Source organism: Sarcophilus harrisii, chromosome 2, assembly GCF_902635505.1.
Source record: "Sarcophilus harrisii chromosome 2, mSarHar1.11, whole genome shotgun sequence".
Lineage (NCBI taxonomy): Eukaryota > Metazoa > Chordata > Mammalia > Dasyuromorphia > Dasyuridae > Sarcophilus > Sarcophilus harrisii.
The window spans coordinates 77,871,842-77,890,866 of record NC_045427.1 but is presented as its reverse complement, the minus strand read 5'-3'; the positions used below and the strand labels follow the sequence as shown (position 1 = coordinate 77,890,866).

The window sequence follows — 19,025 nt, the reverse complement described above, 5'->3', positions numbered from 1 at the left end:
ACTTCTCCAAAGTTCTGTCTCTCTACAAGCAAGAACTTGAGATACTATGCTTATTTTATTCTATTCCTTATAACAGATATTGATGGCACCTCAAAGGGAGACTTCTCCTACTATACACATTCCTTATCCCCTTATTCTTCAGCCCTGCCCCCCATATCCTCAGTCTGTTAGATAGACTCAGGTACTGGTTTGTAGAACATGATTGCATTATTCCAATTTGAAGTACCATACATAGCAAGAAGTAGCCAAAGCTAAATAGACCTTTAATCCTGAACACTGACCTATTAATTAATGGTTTGAGTATTTATTTGAGAAGTTGAAACTGAGGGTCTCTTTTTTTCCTACTACTAATTTCAACTACTTAATTTCTACTATTAATAATACTAATCATTTCTATATATATTTAATCAAGCTACTTTTAGACTTAAAAGAGCTTTTAAAATCAATAAAGCTACTCCATTTAGTGTGGATTCCATGTTTTCCTATCCTTTAAAGTACCGTATAATTGCACAGAATTACATTCTCCTCAGTTTTCTTGTTCCTGTTACAAGTGTTCATTCAGGAGCTACAGCATGTGATACTGCTATAGGATTGCCAGATTTTACTGTAGAGAATACAGGGCATAATTAGGCATGAGGGAGTAGGGAGAAGAGACTGAGTATTGACAAAATGAAACTCGGATACTGGACTGTTTTGCATCCCAACCCAATTGAAACAAGGACAAGGCATTGTATACTCAGGCCATCTGGCAACCCTTCTCCACAAGTTTAGGCTTCTTGATTGCGTATAGACCCCAAAGAGCTATAATTTATGCTACTTCTCTAGCAAACAAATTTTATATTTCATCTTTTAAGAGACCATTGTTTATTATCATAAAATTGTCTATGCCCAGTGTTATCTTTAAGGTGGAATAATTATCTTTCTGTCTAGCTAATTCATATTCAGAGCTTCCCTTGGCACATACTAATTTCCCCTAACTTATATAGTCATGATTGTACCATGACTGATAATTATCATGACTAAGCTGTCATTTTAAAAAAAACAAAATGAACATATTATAGAAGTTGATAGAAATTTAAAACTTATTTTGATGAACTACTGAATATTCATCTTTTTCTTTTTCAGGAGAAGACTTTGCAGTTGTACAGCAAGAAATTATTATGATGAAAGACTGTAAACATACAAACATTGTTGCTTATTTTGGCAGCTATCTCAGGTATAATATTTGTTTTCAATTTTTAAAAAAATGTTATATTAGGTGAAGAATAAAAAATAAAGATTATGGTATAATAAACTTGATAATCATTATTTTTGAGCATATCTGCTTTTTTTCTTCCCCCATACAGAAAGCCATTCTTTTTTTTTTTTTAAATAGTCTATTGTGTTTTATTTATTTCATTAAATATATGCCAATTACATTTTTGGGTTTTGCTCAATAATATTTTATTTTTCCAAGTACATGTAAAAATAGTTTTCAACATTTGATTTTGTAAGACTTTGTGTTCCAAATTTTTCTCCCTCCCTCTCTTACTAAGACAACAAGCAATCTGATAACAGGTTAAATATGTGCAATCTTTTAAAACCACATTATGTTGTACAAGAAAAATTAGACCAAAAAAAAAACATGAGAAGGAAAAAGTAATCAAAAAAAGTGAAAATGCTTCATATTTTGTCTCCATCGTTCTCTCTCTGGATGGCAGATGACATTTACCATACCAAGTGTATTGGAATTGTCTTGAATCACCACATTGCTGAGAAGAGCCAAATGCATCACAGTTGATTATCACATAATCTTGCTGTTAAAATGTACAATGTTCTCCTGGTTCTGCTCACTTCACTCAGCATTAGCTCATGTAAGTCTTTTGAGGCTTTTCTGAAATGATCCTCGTCATCATTTCTTATAGAACAATGATATCCCATTACATTCATATGTTATAACTTATTCAGCCATCCCCACCTAATTGGCATTCACTTAATTTCTAGTTCTTTAGGACTATAGGAAGGACTACTACAAACATTTTTACACATGTGGATCCTTTTCCCTCTTTTATGATCTCTTTGGTAGATAAACCCAGTAGTGGTATTGCTGGATTAAAGGATATGTACAGTTTTGTAGCTCTTTGGACATAGTTTCAAATTGCTCTTTATGGTGGGATCATATCACAATTCTATATTAGTGTCTCAATTTTCCTACATCTCCTTCCAACAATTTATTATTATCTTTTCCTTTCAACTTAGCCTATCTGAGAGGTGTGAAGTGATACCTCAGAGTTGTCTTAATTTGCATTACAGAAAGCCATTCTTTAAAAAGGGGGGGTGGGAGCAATCAGTTAATAAGCAAAACTAATTAGTATATAATTAAATTCAATAGTTTATGCAGGATTCAGTTTCTATAGTTCCCCCCCTCTTCAAAGAAAGGAGGGAGGTATAGTTTTTTTTTTTTTTTTTCTGGACCAAACTTTGTAATTATAACATTTCAGCTTCCTGTTTTTTTTTTTTTATTTATATTCTTAAATTGTTCATATTGTATTCCTAGTTTTCCATATTTCACTTTGCCTCCATTCACATAAGGTTTTCCTTAGCTTCCTTGTATTCTTCATGTTTGTTGCTTTTTTTTTTTTTCTTAGAGTGAAATAATACTTTGTTATATTCCTCACCACATTGTTGAATTGTGTTCTATTAGATGGACATCTGATTTTTGTTTTGTTTTTTTTTCCCCTTTCCATTCTTTTCTGAATTTTATTTTCTATTTCATATCCTATATCCTTACATGTTTGTTTATTTTCTCTCAAGTGCCTCTGGGTTAAAATTCATTATTCCCTTCTTCCTCTGTACTTTAGTCTCCGAGAAGTAATTTCTACAGATCATAATGTCTGATAAAAACAGTGCTACATGATGGCCACATGAGGCAGCCACAAACCCTTTGTACCTCTTGGACGGGCTCCTAAGTTGTTCTCATATTTAAATGTTGGACAGATGGAAGTTTTTGCTACCTAATATTACAGGTGAACCATTGTAATGAAATCATTGTATATGTCACCAAACTGTTTATCTTTTGACTCAATGATATCACTCTTAGACTTAAAGTCCAAAGAGATAAAAGAAAAAAAAGGACTCATGCAAAAGTATTTATAGAAGTTCTTTTTGTAGTAGCAAAGAACTAGAAATGAAAGGAGAGAAAATTGCCATTAATTGGGAAATGACTGAACAAATTGTGATACATGAATGTTTGGAATATTAATGGACTAGAAGAAATAATAAAAGGTGACACTTTTAGAAGTAATTTGGAAGTTTTGTCTGAATTGATGATGTAAGCAGATGCAGTAATATAGTAATTCAACAACTGTAAAAATAAACAATTTTGAAAGTTGTAAGAATTGTGAGCAACTCAATAACCAGACATAATTCCAGAGGACCAATGATGAGGAATGCTACCTGCCTCCTGCCAGAAGATCATGGAGTAATATGCAGAAAGGGACTTTTTAAAAAAATATAGCCAAAGGACATATTTATTTTGCATGATTATTCAAATTTATAATACATTTTGTTTTTATTTTTATTTTTTCCCCCACTGTGTTGGATAAGGGGAAGAGCAGGAATGGGAAGGAATGAAAACCAAATTTGTTCATTAAAAAACATCTTGAAAGAAAAAACATGGACTCTAAGAAGGGATAGGGCCCTTTCCTTTGGATGTTAATGTGATAATTGACAAAACAATGATGGCCAAGCCATTCATTTCTGATTTTGTTGCTCCTTGCTCTGCCAAAATAAATGATACCTTATACTAGAAATGACGAAACAAAAATGACCCAAAAAAGTAAAGTGTTTTGCAGACTTCAAGGATTCAATCCAACTGGCCCAGAAAAATTAGATCCTTTAGTTCAAAAGATTGCAGGTTTGATTACTAAGGCAGATCAGATCATGGAAGTTGGGAGAAGTATCACAAGATTAGAAAAAGGCAAATCTTGACCTTTGTTTGGTGTTCAGAGATCTTCAGTCTTTTTATATTTACTCTCTGATATGATCTCCTGCAGGTTTTACAAACAAGAAGATACTTCTTTCAGCTCTGATCTCTGGCCATCCTCCATGACTGGAATGCTCTCTCTCTTCCACTGTGACTGCTGATCTCTCTGTCTTTATTAGTCTATTAAGTCCTATCTTCTATAGAAGCCCTTTCTCTACTCCTCTTTGCCTTTCCTTTTATATTTGTATGTATTTGTTATTACCCCTATTAGAGTGTAAGTTTCTTATAGTCAGGAACTAACTTTTGTCTTTTTGGGGGGATGAGGTAATCCCAGTGTTTAGCAGAGTATCTGGCACATAGTAGAATCTTAATGGCTGTTGATTAATTGACTTGATTTTTTAAAAATAGGAAGGGAACAGAGTTTACAGATTAGAGACCAGTGTGTTTGATGGTGATCTCTAGAGAAATTAAATAACAAATAAACAAAAGAAATGTTTGACAACTAGGCAGAAAGGAAGTGAGTAATTGAAAAGTGCCAACATGGCTTCATCAAGAATAGGTAATAAGAAACTACCTTCACTTGTATTTTTGTTTTTTGGGAGAGTTTTTTGGACAAGATCACTAAAGTAGTAAGGGAAACTGCATGAGAGCCATCTCCTCGATAGTATCTTCTTAAATTACTATTCTTGAGGGGAAGGTATGGTTGTATGTGTGTGAAAGCAATTTAATCATATGGATTTGGAACTGGTTGAATGGCCAGGCTCAAAGAACATTTGTTAATGATTCATTCTCAGTGTGACAGAAGATCTTCAGTGGAGTATCCCAGGGATCTGAGAAGGATCCTGTGACATTTATCATTTTTATTAATGATTTGAATAAAGGTATTGATATTATATTCATCCAATTTATTGGTGACACTAGTTGGTTGGGATAGCTAATACAGTAAATGACTAAGAAGATCTTGATAGAACATTTTGATGGATCTAAAGAAATTCAATAAAATTAAAAAATTAAGTAGGACAAAAGATGGAAAAGGCATAGATAGACAACAATTATTTAGAAAAAGTGGCAGTGTTATTTTTTTTTAATAACTTTTTATTGACAGAACCCATGCCAGGGTAATTTTTTACAACATTATCTCTTATGCTCACTTCTGTTCCAATTTTTCCCCTCCCTCCCTCCCTCCCTCCACCCCTTCCCCCCTCCCTATACCTCCTCCCCCAGATGGCAAGCAGGCAATGTTATTTATGTGGCTTTATGTGAGTTATCAGTATGATGTTGCAGTCAAAAAAAATAATGCACACTTGGACTGTATTAAGAGGTGCAACATAGCTTTAGAGATAGGAATTTAATAATCAAATCAACAAATATTCATTTAGTGCCAGCCAGCCACTGTGTTATGTGGTGATGATAGAAAGAAAGACAAAAAGCCTTTTTCTCAAGGGGAAGACAATACTCAGATAGCTATATACAAACAAGCTATATACAAAAAAATTTGGAGAAAAGTGAAACACACTGGTATTGAGGATTGGGAAAGGCTTCTTATAAAAGGTGGGGTTTTAGTTGAAAATTTATGGAAGGCAAGGAAGCCAAGGTGGTATAGATGAGGAGGGAGAAAATCACATACCTGGGGACTAGCCAGTTAAAATATATCAACTTGAGAGATGGAAGGTCTTATCTGAGGAAAATCAAGGAAGAGACTACCACAACCAGTGAATTTGGAAGAGATGGGGAAGTGGGGGGTGGGGGGAGGGCGCGGGGAGGGTAATTAGGTAGAAGTGTGACTTGAAAGTTCAGCCAATGCTGGGATGGTTGACCAGAAAATCCAGAGATAGCCAAGTCTTAGTCAGTCATTAAGCATTTATTACCTACTAAGTTTTGGATTTTAAAAGAGTGGTAAAAAGTTGCTCCTGTTTTCAGGAAGCTCACAATCCCACGGGGAAGGCAGCCTGACAATATTTATGTACAGAAAGGACATAATGGGACATATTGCTGGTGTGTCCCACCACCAGAAAGGAAGGAACTGGAATTAAGGGGCATCGTGAAAAGCTTTTTGTAGAAGATGGAAGCTACAAGGTAGAGGTTGGGGGATGAAAAATAGTTAAGAAGATGCCTGGCTTTGGTGTTAGGGCATCTAAGAGGGCAGTGGAACTCTCAATAGTGTTAGGGACATGCCACATTCAAGAACCTGTTGGACATATCACATTCAAGAACCCGTTGGGAGGAAAAGTAACGGGTCCTTTTTGGAATATGCCGAGTTTGGTGTCTGAGATTTCCCATGTTAGTAAGATGTCTAATAAGCAGTTGGAGATGTGAGTACAGAGATTCAGGGCTAGATAAATAGATATGCAAATCAGCACTCATTGGGGAGAGGAAAATGGAAGGAGAAAGGAAAAGGTTAAGCTGGAAGAAGGTATGTGGTGCTCTTGTATATTTTTGCCTTGTTATATTTCATCCAAAGTTTTGTATTTTGTTTGGTGTGGCATCTCTTAAGAAAGATGTCAGTAAACTGGTGAATGTCCAGAGGAAGGCTACCAAGGTAGTGAACGATTGTGGATTCTTTAAAATGAAAATCATCTGAAGCTAGTTCTGGTTAGCCTGAGAAGGTGGGAAGGAATATAACAGCTAGTGTCAAGTATTTAAAGGGTTGTCACATGGAGAGAGATAATTGGACTTGTTTTGCTTGACTCCAGAAAAACAGAACGAGGAACGCTGAAGGGAAGTTGAGAATTCAGACTCAGTGTCAGGAAAAACTTGCCATTATTGCCCTCGGAGAATATGGGTTTTCCCTCTTTGGAAACTGGACCCCAATTGTCAAGTATGTTTTAGTGGGGTTCCTTTTGTATAGAAGTTGTATTAAATGACCTCCAAAATAGTTTTCAATTCTCCATGCCATAATCTGCCAGATTCATTTGCAGATTTAGCACTGTATTAGTTAAAATACCAAGGAATTATTAATATATCTGTGGAAACAACTCATCAGGAATTAATATCAAGGAAAACATTTGAAATATAGAAAAGTTAGACATTGAACAGCCTGAGTTGACCCAGAAAGTTGTTGATAATAGTGTAGTATTCAGAAACTCAAGGACAAAAAGTGCTCAGAAAATTTGAAAGCAGTCTGGGCAAAGTAGTCTTAGTGCAAATCTTACACCATATGCCTTGCTAAGGTCCATGTGGATAAATGGTCTAAATGTAAAAAGTCACATTTAGTGGAAAGTGTAAGAGGTCATGTTTCACAAGTATTATTTTAAAAGAGATCCTGATAATCATAATAAGTAAAATAGACAAAGTCATTTATTTGTCAAATTGACAAAGAAGAAATTGCAAATTTTAAAGCAAGTACAGGAGCACAGGTCATTAATACATTGTTAGAGAAATGATTTTTAATTAATACTTGAAAGTTACTAAAAAGCATATTCTTTTTGACTTCATCTATGCCTGCTATTATGTATCAAAGAAATCAAAGATTTCTAGAGGGAAAAGATGTATTTGTATAAAAAGATTTATAGCAGCTTTTTTGGGTAGCAAAGAATAGGAAACAAAGTATGTAGCCATTAGTTGAGAAATTTCTAAGGAAGTTATGTTATATGTTCTAAGGAAGAATGTAATGTAATGTTTGTGCTCTCTAAGAAGTGAAGGGAATGTGGAAAAATTGGTTTATTGTTGATGGAGTTGTGAACTGATCCATTCATTTTGGAGAGCAATCTAAAATTATACCCATAACTAAACTGCCTAAACACTTTGACCCAGCTATACCACATATAGTTCTATTTGCAAAGGTGATTGGGGAAAAAAAAGAAAAGACCATGTATTTTCTAAAATATTTATAGCAGTAGTGGCAAAGAATTGAAAATAACCATTGCAGGGATACCCATCAATTGAGGGATGACCAAATAAGTTGTGATAGATGATTGTGAATAATCCTGCTTTGCAGTAAGAAATAATGAGCTCGGTCATCTTAGAAAAACACAGAAAGACTTGTGAGCAGAACCAAGAGAAAGTTGTATATTGTAGCAACAATACTGTTTTAAAGACAACTTTGAGCAAATAAATCATTTTGACTGTTATAAACACCAAAATTAATAATAAAAGACATATGAAGAAAGATGCTAGTTACCTCCAGAGAAAGAACTGATAGAGGTATGTATGGAATAATTCATGCACAAACACATACACACACATGTGTGTGTGTGTGTGTAATGGTAGCCATTTCTACGGTGGGAGGAGGGAAGAAAAAAAAAGAAATTTGCGTGATAATTCTATTATATCTTTAAAGGAATAGCAAGTTCTATACTCTGTAATGGAAATGCTATTTTATTTCATAAACTGAAAATAAAATAATTATTATTTTAAAAAGAGGCAAATATGAGAAATTCAGAGAGACTTGGAAAGGATTTTTGGGAACTGATAGAGAACAAAATAACCAGAAGAACAATTTTCATGGTGATTACAGTAATGTAGAGGAAAACAACATTGTTAGACTTCAAAGGTTCTGATGATAATGAGATTTACATTCTGCCTCTGCAGGGGTGATGAACTAGAGATAGACATGGTCAATGTAATAATTTATTTTATTTCACTCTTGATTTTTACAAAGTAAAGTAATACATTATGTTTGAAGCAAGTTCTAGATTAGAGATCAAAAAACTACTATTAATTTCGCTGGCCAGCGGTTTTCTGAAATGCAAGTTTAGGGAATCTAGCATTGTACTTTATGGGACATTCTAGCTCTTTTTTGATAACCTTACTCATAAAAGGATATGTTCTACATATATATGTACACTAAAGTCTGGAGTAAGTCTTTGCTAGCAGATTTCTTCTTATTCTCTTGCCCTGACTTTGGGTAAGAATGGAACTGAGTACAGAAATTTTGCTTAGAAATAACCACATAAATAGTAAACATTTAAAACACTGTTTGTGAAAAAGGTATTTTGCGTGTTACTGGATTATTATTATTCCAATTTAGATCTACCAGATGAAGTCATTTTTTTTTTTTCCTTTTCTGACTTATTACTTGATGGGTTTTCTCCCAGAGATGGCAGGCTTTTTCATCACTATTATTTACATCTTCCTTAAAATGATGGCCATTCTGTTATTTCAGAGATTGGTAATATTGTTGATTAGGATGCTCTTTCCATGGATGAAGATTACAAGATTACCTTCTAAAATTCTAGGGGGCCCAGACTACAACCATACAATGATGCTTTTGCAGAGTTAGTCATTTTAGAATCTGGAAATACTTGACATGCTTTGAAGATTATTGTCTACTGTCAGACAAATGAGTGAGGTGTTTACATGTAAAACTTTATATAATGAAAGGGGAACCTCCATTTTGTTATAGAAGTTAATGACAGCTTTTTAAAATTACTCCAAATGTTTCTTCCTAGATCAGAATTAAGTCAAAGATAGCACAGTAGGGTGATAGCAAAAGGCAAGAAAATATGTTGGTTTGGCTTTTAACATCTAAAAGTTTTTTTACATGTAAGAAGTTTTACATCTAGAAAGTTAAGGCTTTTATTTTTATTTTTTAAATTGATTTAAAGCACAGTGGATAGAGCACCAGCCCTGAAGTCAGGAGTGACCTCAGACACTTAACACTTCCTAGCTATATAACTCTGGACAAGTTACTTCACCCCAATTACCTCAGCCAAAAAAAAAAAAAATTGATTTATCCATAGTAAAATTATTTTGTTTTGAATTATAGATACATTATTAAAGTAAGTCATTAAATTCTAGAGATTAAATGAAAGTTTTAATGTAGATTGCATTTTATTGTAAAATAACTAAGATATCTTTTACCTTACCATAGATAAATATAGCCATAAGAAAATTATAAATGCATGCTTTTTCACTAATAGGCGAGATAAACTATGGATTTGCATGGAGTTTTGTGGAGGTGGTTCTTTGCAGGACATATATCATGGTAAGTCAGAATTCATATATATTTTTTAAAAGATGAATAGACTTTTATTTATAATGTCATTGCAATGAAAATAATTTGGCAAGAAAAAGTTGCTTTATGTTACTTCCATAGGTTACTATTTAAATGTCTGTGAGCAGTTCATAGATTAATAATATAAATCCTTTATATTATAGTACAATAAATCCACAGTGCCAGGTTGTCATGTTTCATTAGAAAAAACATAAGAGTAAAAATTTATTCTTTCTCCTGTGCAAGGAAGTGCACTACCTAGCTTCAAAGGGATGAACATCTGTTTGACAATGAGGAATACAAAGTTTGGGGGATTGTCTCTGCCTCTGATTTTGGCGAGGACAGGTTAAATATAACTCCTTTTTGCCACCTGAACAGACAATAGAGTATAATAGAAAGATAGCACAGTATAATAGAGCACTGGGATTCATTCTTAGCCTCACCATTTAATAGGTAAAACTATTTCATCTCCCTGTGCCTCAGTTTCCTCATTTATATAGTGTGAATAATAATGCTCACATTACTTAACTGTTTAGGTCTGTCTCTAAGAAATATTATTGTACTTTGTAAAATACTATATAAATATAAGTTATCATATTTAATGCAGCATATCCAAAGTGAAATTTACTATACTTCCTCTGAATATCTCTCCTGATTTGTTTGTAATTCAGTTCTCCTAATCATTGGCTCAAAATCTCAACATCATCTTTTGTTCTTCCTCTCACAAGTTTGTCCCTAAATGCGATATCAGGCTTTGTTCTTTTTATCTCAGAAGTATCTCTGATTTACACTGGCATCCCTGTCCAGGCCTTCCTTGTTAGAATTACCTTCCTCACTTTCCAATACATACCTGGCCCATTTTTTATTCTTCCAAATGATCTACACTGCTGCTTTATTAATATTCTTAATGCATAAATATGATTATGCCATTTTACTCAAAAATATTAAGGGTTTGTTGGTTACCTGTAGAATAAAGTTCATTCATGTTCATTGATTTAGCATTTAAGGCATTACAACCCACTTTTAAAGTTTTATGTCATTATTTCCCTTTAAGTATTCTAAATCATAGTCAAATACAGATAGTCACTGATCTATAAATGTGTCCTTTTTTGCTCAGCTACATTTGTGTTTAATATGTTCTATTCTCTCTCTCTCTCTCTCTCTCTCTCTCTCTCTCTCTCTCTCTCTCTCTCTCTCTCTCTCTCTCTCTCTTTTTCTCTCTCTCTCTCTCCCCCCATAATTTCTGCCTCTTGAAACCCTACCTATCCTTTAAGACCCAACTCAGATCATATCCTATGCTTTAGGAAGCTTTCCTTAATGCCTTCATATTGGAAGTGATCTCATACTACTTAGCATATTTTATATATTTATATTTTTCTCTTTTATATTATGGTTATTTATATGCTTGCTTGGATTATAAACTTATTGAGTGCATTTCTTATTTGCCTCTATACATTCCAAACAAGATTACACATAGTAGGCAGAGTAAACAGCTTTTGACATTACCTTAAAAGTAAATGAAATAAGAGAATGACAAGATGAGTTTGGTGTACCATGTCACCAAATTATTCTTAGAAGGCTTTGTGGAGGAGATATAACTTAAGCTAGGCTTTGACAAATAGTTAATATTTGGAACTGCAGAGAGAAGAAAGAATATGTTGGGAATAGCATGTACCAAGAAACAAGTTGGGGGAAGTATAGTATATGTGAAAATTGCTGAGTTAGAGATTATATGAGAGGAGCAATGCTAAAATGAAGGTGAGAGAAAGATAGGGATACTATATAATTGAGGGCCTGAAAAACAAATTCAGATTTGTTAAAATCTGTATTATTATTACTTTCAATAAAATGTGTGCTTCAGTAAATCTCTTGCCTTAAGCTGCAGTCTTTTTTAAAAGTGTATTTTGTAATATTTACCCGAGTATCCCAGAATATTTAATTAATCTTGATGCTGATTCAGAATGCCAACAAATATTGAGGATTATTAATTCATTTTGAGTTAGTGTTATACCAATAAAAGTTGTCGCATTAAAAATGCTTAGTTTTTCCCTCTATCTATTATGTCACTTAAAAGATCCATTTTTTAAGCTTCAAATACGGTGGTTCTAAATTCAGAGAAATTATGTTAGTTTGTTTTCAAGCCTATAAATCTTTTCCTATCATGAATGGATTAAATGGAGTAAATAGTTTTCTTTCATTGGACTGAAATGCTGCAAATAACCTTACTTAAAATTTTGTAACATATGACAGTTGAAGTAGATGTTGGCTGGTTATTCATAGATCAGCTCTAATTTGCTCCAAATAATAAACTGATTAAAAACTCCTCCAATTCCCCTTTCAATATACAATCCTCTATTCCATATTTAATGAAACCAACTAGAAAATTGAAGGGAAAAAAGAAAACCATATCAGTAAACTATAAAATTGGGAATCTTGAAAAGGTAACTGGCTGTCAAGTATGATTTGATTGTTTATTGATTTAAACTTGTAAGATTTTGACACTTTTTTCTCCTCCATTTCAGTGACTGGACCTCTATCAGAACAGCAGATTGCCTATGTTAGCAGAGAAACACTACAGGTAGTTGAAATATTGATTTAAAAGAATTCCGTATTTTTTCACAAAAAGGAGTATCATCTGATTCATATCGTTGGAGCTTAGTAAATTAGTATACCAAAGAATATACTTTGGTTTTTCATAGTACAGTTAAATGTATCTTTTTTGAGGGAACATCTCTTTTTTCAATAAAAATATAAGAATTCAAATGTAACTTAGAAGTAGACTGTTTAGGTTCTTTCAGAAAGTATTTCTGTTATTATACATTCTATGTTTAACCTAACCTTCTTTTATTTTCAAATAGAAAACTTGCCAATTATCATGGTGAGAAATATTATATCAATACTATTTATTTCTTAACTATTTTGAGAAATTGCTCACTTCTTATTGTATTTTTCTCTGCTGGGTGAATTTATTAATATTTTGAATTTATCATATCTTTGATTCTGCCTTTAAAATAAATTCAGAGGACCATATTGTAGATTTGACCTAAACTTGTAACATTATAAGTAAAGGATAGTACTTTTAAATCTGAGTATCAGATTTGCTTTCTGTTATAAATGTCTTTTTTCTTTGAACCTTCAGGGATTGTATTACCTACACAGTAAAGGAAAAATGCACCGAGATATAAAGGTGTGTGTTTTATTATAATTTTGTCTTAAGTCTTCTCTATTTAAAAAAAAAAGAAAAGTTTTTCTCTTGGTAAAACTTATTATGCAGAATTGTCTTAGTATTTTCCTGTTTGCCATTGAAAAAGAAGTGTTACTGGTAAAAAAATTATTTTGTGTGAGTAGCATCCATCACTAATCAATAACTAATTAATGATGTTGCTATGGTTGAGTTTATCTATACTTGTTTCTGGTAAATAGTCTTTGAGTTAATTTGTCTTCATTCATAGTCTTTAAGATTCTTATGTCCTTAAAATTAGGTTTTATGAAATTTTCATATTTTTACATTAAAGAAAACTCTTAATACATTAATGAAGTTCTATTGATAGAACATCAAAATGAGTGATTTGAGGATTACCCAAATACCCATTTTCTTATGGCTTTCATTTGACTTAATGACAAACTGTCCTGTAGTTACTGTGCCTTTGTGGTCAGCAGTCTGTGGTCTGGATCTTGTCCTTTGACTTCTCAGATAATTTCTCCTGTTACACTATCTCTCTTATCCTGACACATCTTTTCCCCTTACATTTGTGTGTTGGGTTTTTTTTTTTCCTCTTACTATTTTCTTGGTTTCTTTTCCTTTTCTTTCTTGCTTTTTATCTTTCCCCTAAATCTGACAGAATGCTTGGCACATAGTAGGTGCCTAATAAGCTATTTTGAATTGAATGTAATTCTTAGGTCTGCACTAATCCCAACAGACCCTCAACTGGAAAGAATCCTGTTAGAGAACCTTTTTTTACCTCTAACTTTCTCTTCTTATTACTAACAGGTTTTACATAAATCCTATAAAATAACTGCCTATGATTCTGTAGCACTCATTTTTTAAAAAATAGTATATCTCATCTTCACTGAGGAACAAACAGCCAAAGGTAAATCATGTCAATAGGGGAAGCAAAATGCCCTTGTTGGTGCCCACTACTTAATGTGTCTTCTTGCTGAGGTTCCATCAAGTAAACACATTTTATTTGGGTTACTTTCCTAAGTAGGAAGGTGAATTCACTGCAACGATGATTCAAGTAATCTTCTATTGGCATATTAGTGGAAGAATTTATTAATAGAAAAATGATAATATCCCAAATTAATAAAAGACTTGAATATTAACGTATACTAATATCAGTTTTTTAAAGTGCTGAAGTAGAATCTCTCGTTAAAAAAAATGAGACTATATGAAAGGTTAAATTTGGCTATAAACTTACTGGTTCATAATGAATTCTCTATAAGTTAAAATTTGAGCACAGAGACTTTTTGAGACTTAACATGTCAGCATTTTAAATATATTTTTTAAAATTTAACCATTAGTGCATTTGTTAATAAAGTGAGTACAAGTTGCATAATTTTAACTAACATTTTCTCACTTTGAAGGGAGCAAATATTCTATTAACAGATAATGGCCATGTGAAGTTAGGTAAGTAATTTGAAATTTTGTGCATTTGTAGATTCTATATCAGAATATAATGGGTTTTTTGTAAAATTAGACTTTTTTTTTTTACAGGTAAAACAATATTTAATATTAGTAAAATTTTTATGTCTTACAGTATTAATGTTTTGTTAATTATGATTTCAATTATTTTCTACTGTGGAAATTCTTTAGTTTCATATAGAAAGAAGATATGTAAGGAAAGTTTTAAATAACTCATTTTACTACATCAAATGTACTTATTTTTGATAAGAGGGAAAAAGATGTTAAACCTCTACTTAAGCTTAGGAATTTGAGAAAGTAGAAATAAAAAAGATACATCATTAATATAGTGAAAAAATACTAAGATGTCTGGGTTCTTTGGATACCAAGGTAAATCAGCAAATAAGCTCTCCTTACTTCTCCATCTTTAAATGTGTGTAATATCACCTTATCTACCTTTCCAGATTGTTGTAAGGATCCACGTAGACATTATATGTGAAATGCTAATATTGAGATATATTTAGAGCATGTCTAAAGACATGTTAGTCACTCAGTAGATATTTAGGATTTACTTCATAGAGTTAGAGCTAAAAAGAACCCTAGCAATCATCAAGTCTAGCCCTTTATTTTACAGATTAAGAAACTGAGGCACTAAGAGGAAGGATTTTTTAGGGCATATGTCTGCCAGGTTTTCCTGATTCACTACACTATGTTGTTGGATTATTATGTATATAGTATTTACCTTGTTTTCTTCCTTCAATGCACTTCATAATCTGCTTATTTACTTCTGGGATCAGGCTTGACTTGTTTCTTACTTTGAGGATATTGTTTTTAGCAGTATTTTGAGAGGAGTACTCCACTTTAGATGCAACCTCTATCTCCCAAAACAAACAACAGAACTGAGCAGCAGTAGATGTTCCTTATGTTGAATGAAATTTCAAACTATTAATTGTGTTGACTTAGTTTAAAAGTGCTTCTAAGATGGTGATTTCATGAATTTCATTTTATAAGTTATATAAGGGAATTAACAACCTGAATTGCTTCATTTACAAACCTCTGAGATGGAATGATTTATCAATGTAATAACTGTGATTTTTAATAATACTAAGCTAGATATCGTTATTTCAGATAAGATGGATATGTACTTACAAGTAAAGTTAGAGTAAAGAAAAAAATCAAATAATATTCAACCAATTCATCTTATTTGTTCTATAAAGTTAGTTGTGATTAGTTAATAATGTACATATTTTATTATCATTCTAATTTTTATGAATAGATGCATCTGGATCATGGCAACATATTATATGTAATTTTGTTTGTCTTATTATGGAAATAAGGCAACATAGAGCATAGAATTCAAAATTATGGTTTGAAAAATAAAATCTTACATAACTCCTAATAATAGTACTGGGTTATATTGTGAGAATTTCTACTCTCTTTGGACAGCTTACTTGTGTTTTTTATTATTTATTATTTATTTATTATTATTGTGTCCCTGGTGACTTAATTGATTCTGCCTATAGCTAGAGAGGACTGGGGGAAAAGGATCTAATATTTAACTTTAAGGTTATGTTTCCAGGATTCTTAGATCCTTTTATTTAGAAAATTTTAATTCCTACTAAAAATGCTATAAAGAATTTTTTTCCCAGTAACAATCTAATGGAATAATGCATTATATGATAAACCTCCCAACTTTGACTTATGTATGTGAAATTCCCTTTGATATCATAATGACGTCAATCTCCATAGAAATTTAGTTCATGTGAGATTAAATGACAAAATCTCTATTATATATAGATTTGATGTTCTGTAATATTTGCTTAAATAACAAAAATCATGAATAAGTTTAGCCTACCAGGTTTCTGTTTAATTAAAAAGCATGCCTCAAAATTGTTCTTTTTTTTTTTTTTTTTTGCATTGAGATTTAGATTTACATTTATATTTTGCATTTGAAAAATTTTCCTTGTAAAACCGATTCCATTTATTGACAATTTTTCTCCCTCTTTTAAAAATAGCCGATTTTGGAGTCTCTGCACAAATAACAGCTACAATTGCCAAACGGAAATCTTTCATTGGCACACCATATTGGTAATTTTGTTTTAATTTAATTTTGATATTAGAATTATATTTGAGGTTGCTTTATAAAACATTTTCCTGCTGAATCAGAAAAAATAAACAGATATGACTTTTTTTTCCCTAAGCATGTGAGGCAGAAATACTCCCCACAATTGACAAATACAGGCATTGGAGTTTTATTAATTCATAAAAAGGAACTCTAGAAAAATGTTTCTGTTACTAGAAATATTCTGTCAGAATTTGATCATTTCTCATCTGGTACTTCCTTTACAATCTCATGCTATCACTAATTAACTCTGGGCCCCCATCATATCATATCTATGTCTCTAATCTGCTCTTTTACCCTTTATCAAATTACAATTTTTCTTCTGAGTGACATTCTATTTTCTACTGAAACAAATCTTAACTTCCATAGCATTAATTTGAAAAATTTGATCCTCATTAGTCTTTTCAGCCTTATCCTCCAGTATTCTAATTTGAGAACTATCCTCTTCAAATAAACTAACCTGCTCATTATTTCCAGAATGCATTCTTTCCTCCAGGACCTCCCTAAAGAACCCTCTCCTTTATCATGCCTCATTGGTATACCATAGATATTCTACTTAAGCTTTACCCTTTTTATAAGACCATCCCCAACCTCTCCCCTCGTTTGGTCCCATCTCTGGCAGAAACCATTCCCAGGGTTGCTACACTCCCTCCTGCCTTTCTCTGTTCTCTAAGCTCTTGTAGGTCTTAGTATCTATACACCCCATATGGGCCAAGTGAGGCAAGAGAAGAGCAATTTATTTAAGCTTTTGTCATCTGTAAAAATGAAGGTGATAATTGTAATGTTGATTTCATTGGATTCTTGTAAAGGTCTAAGGAGATATTGTTTGAAAAGGTCCCACCGGTAGTTCCATCATAATTTAACATTTTTTACATTTGGCATTCATTATTGGGGAATGGGTGATAACTCTGTATACGCTGTCTCTCCAGTTTAATTACAAATTGAAAGCTTCCCCATTCTTGTATCTATGTCCCAAGGATAGTATCCTGCAAAAGTCTAGCAGCATAGTAAATGCTATTTGTAGATAATGTTGATCTTTTAGACTGCTTGTCCAAGGTTCCCCTGACTTCAGGAACGAAGTAATTGCACTTGTTCTTAAATTTAATTAATCATAGGTTTTAGAATTTTAAGGGAGTTGAGAATTTTAATTCAAACTCCTTTTTCTTATCTGAACCTATTAAATTATAATAACGTAGTTTATTGTTTTTAATTTGCCTTCTTAAAACCTTTTTCTCTTGACAAAGGAGATTTTTTTTCCTATTTATCAGGGATGCTTTTTAACTTTTACAGTAATTCAATTAGGCCAAATTAAAATTACAGAATTAAATTTTGGTATATTTTAAATAAAGGCAACTAGGTGGTGCAGTAGATAGATTATTGGGCTGGGAATCAGGAGCACTCATTTTTGTGAGTTCAAATCCTGCCTCAGACAGTGAATTAGAAAAAGAATGTGGCAAATGACTCCAGTATCTTCAATAAGAAAATCTTAATCACAACTGAACAGTCAGCCACAATTGAACAAACAAGAATTCCTTATGAAGTTGTTAATTTGTTAGATTCTTTTGTTCTTTTAAATAACTTCAGGTCTTCACGTTATATTCAAGTCAGCCAATCAACAACCATTTGTTTAGTGCCTCTTTGGTACTTTTTTTTTTTCATTTTATTTATTTTTAATATATACGTTGCTTTATGAATTATGTTGGAAGAGAAATATTAAAGCAAAAGGGAAAAACCCTGGGAGAGGTTAAAAAAAAAAAAAAACAGAAAAAAGAAGTGAACATAGCATGTGTCTGTTGTTTTAAAAAGATAATTCTATAAGTAATAGAATCACATGCTTAATTAGTAGGGGTTTGGGGAGGTTTTTATTCTCTCCAAGTGGAAAAGAGTGAATTTCTGATAGTGGAGTTTCTGTCATCATACAAATAGTATGATTTGATACAAAGTCATACAAGTAGGAAAAATCTCTTTAGGGAAGCATGGTTTCTAAAGATGCTTAAAATTAAATTATTTAAATTATAAGAATATTTACCCTATTTAAAATGCCACTTTGAAATGGAAAAGTTGTAGGAATAGAAATTTCATTATTTTTTGTTATAAAATTGGTGACTGAGCAACTTTTTGTCTGTAAAGAACAGTACCTAAATTTGTTTGTGATCAGATAAATTTTTTTATTCAATTTTCTTTCATTTCCAATTGCCAATTCTATCCTCCAACCTGCCATTAAGAAGGAAGGGGAAAAAAAATATCATTAATATAAATGGACGAAAATATATGTGTGTGTCTTTAGTTATAAAAACTAAATAGAGGTATAGTTAAAAAAATTGTATCAAACTTGAAAGGAACAAACTTATTCTAATTTAGATAAAGAAACCATATTATGGGA

The 19,025-nt window shown here is 32.2% G+C and overlaps 1 protein-coding gene across 4 annotated transcripts in view; it reads left to right on the top strand.

Moving 5' to 3' along the window:
* Window positions 1-19,025, top strand: part of MAP4K3 (mitogen-activated protein kinase kinase kinase kinase 3) — a 173,232-nt gene that overhangs the window by 78,782 nt on the left and 75,425 nt on the right. For all 4 annotated transcript variants that reach the window (XM_031950390.1, XM_031950392.1, XM_031950389.1 and 1 more), the window contains exons 3-8: window positions 1,126-1,216; window positions 9,826-9,890; window positions 12,422-12,477; window positions 13,039-13,086; window positions 14,484-14,526; window positions 16,536-16,608. In XM_031950390.1, the coding sequence (XP_031806250.1) occupies window positions 1,126-1,216; window positions 9,826-9,890; window positions 12,422-12,477; window positions 13,039-13,086; window positions 14,484-14,526; window positions 16,536-16,608 (376 nt within the window). The remainder of the gene's footprint in view (window positions 1-1,125; window positions 1,217-9,825; window positions 9,891-12,421; window positions 12,478-13,038; window positions 13,087-14,483; window positions 14,527-16,535; window positions 16,609-19,025) is intronic.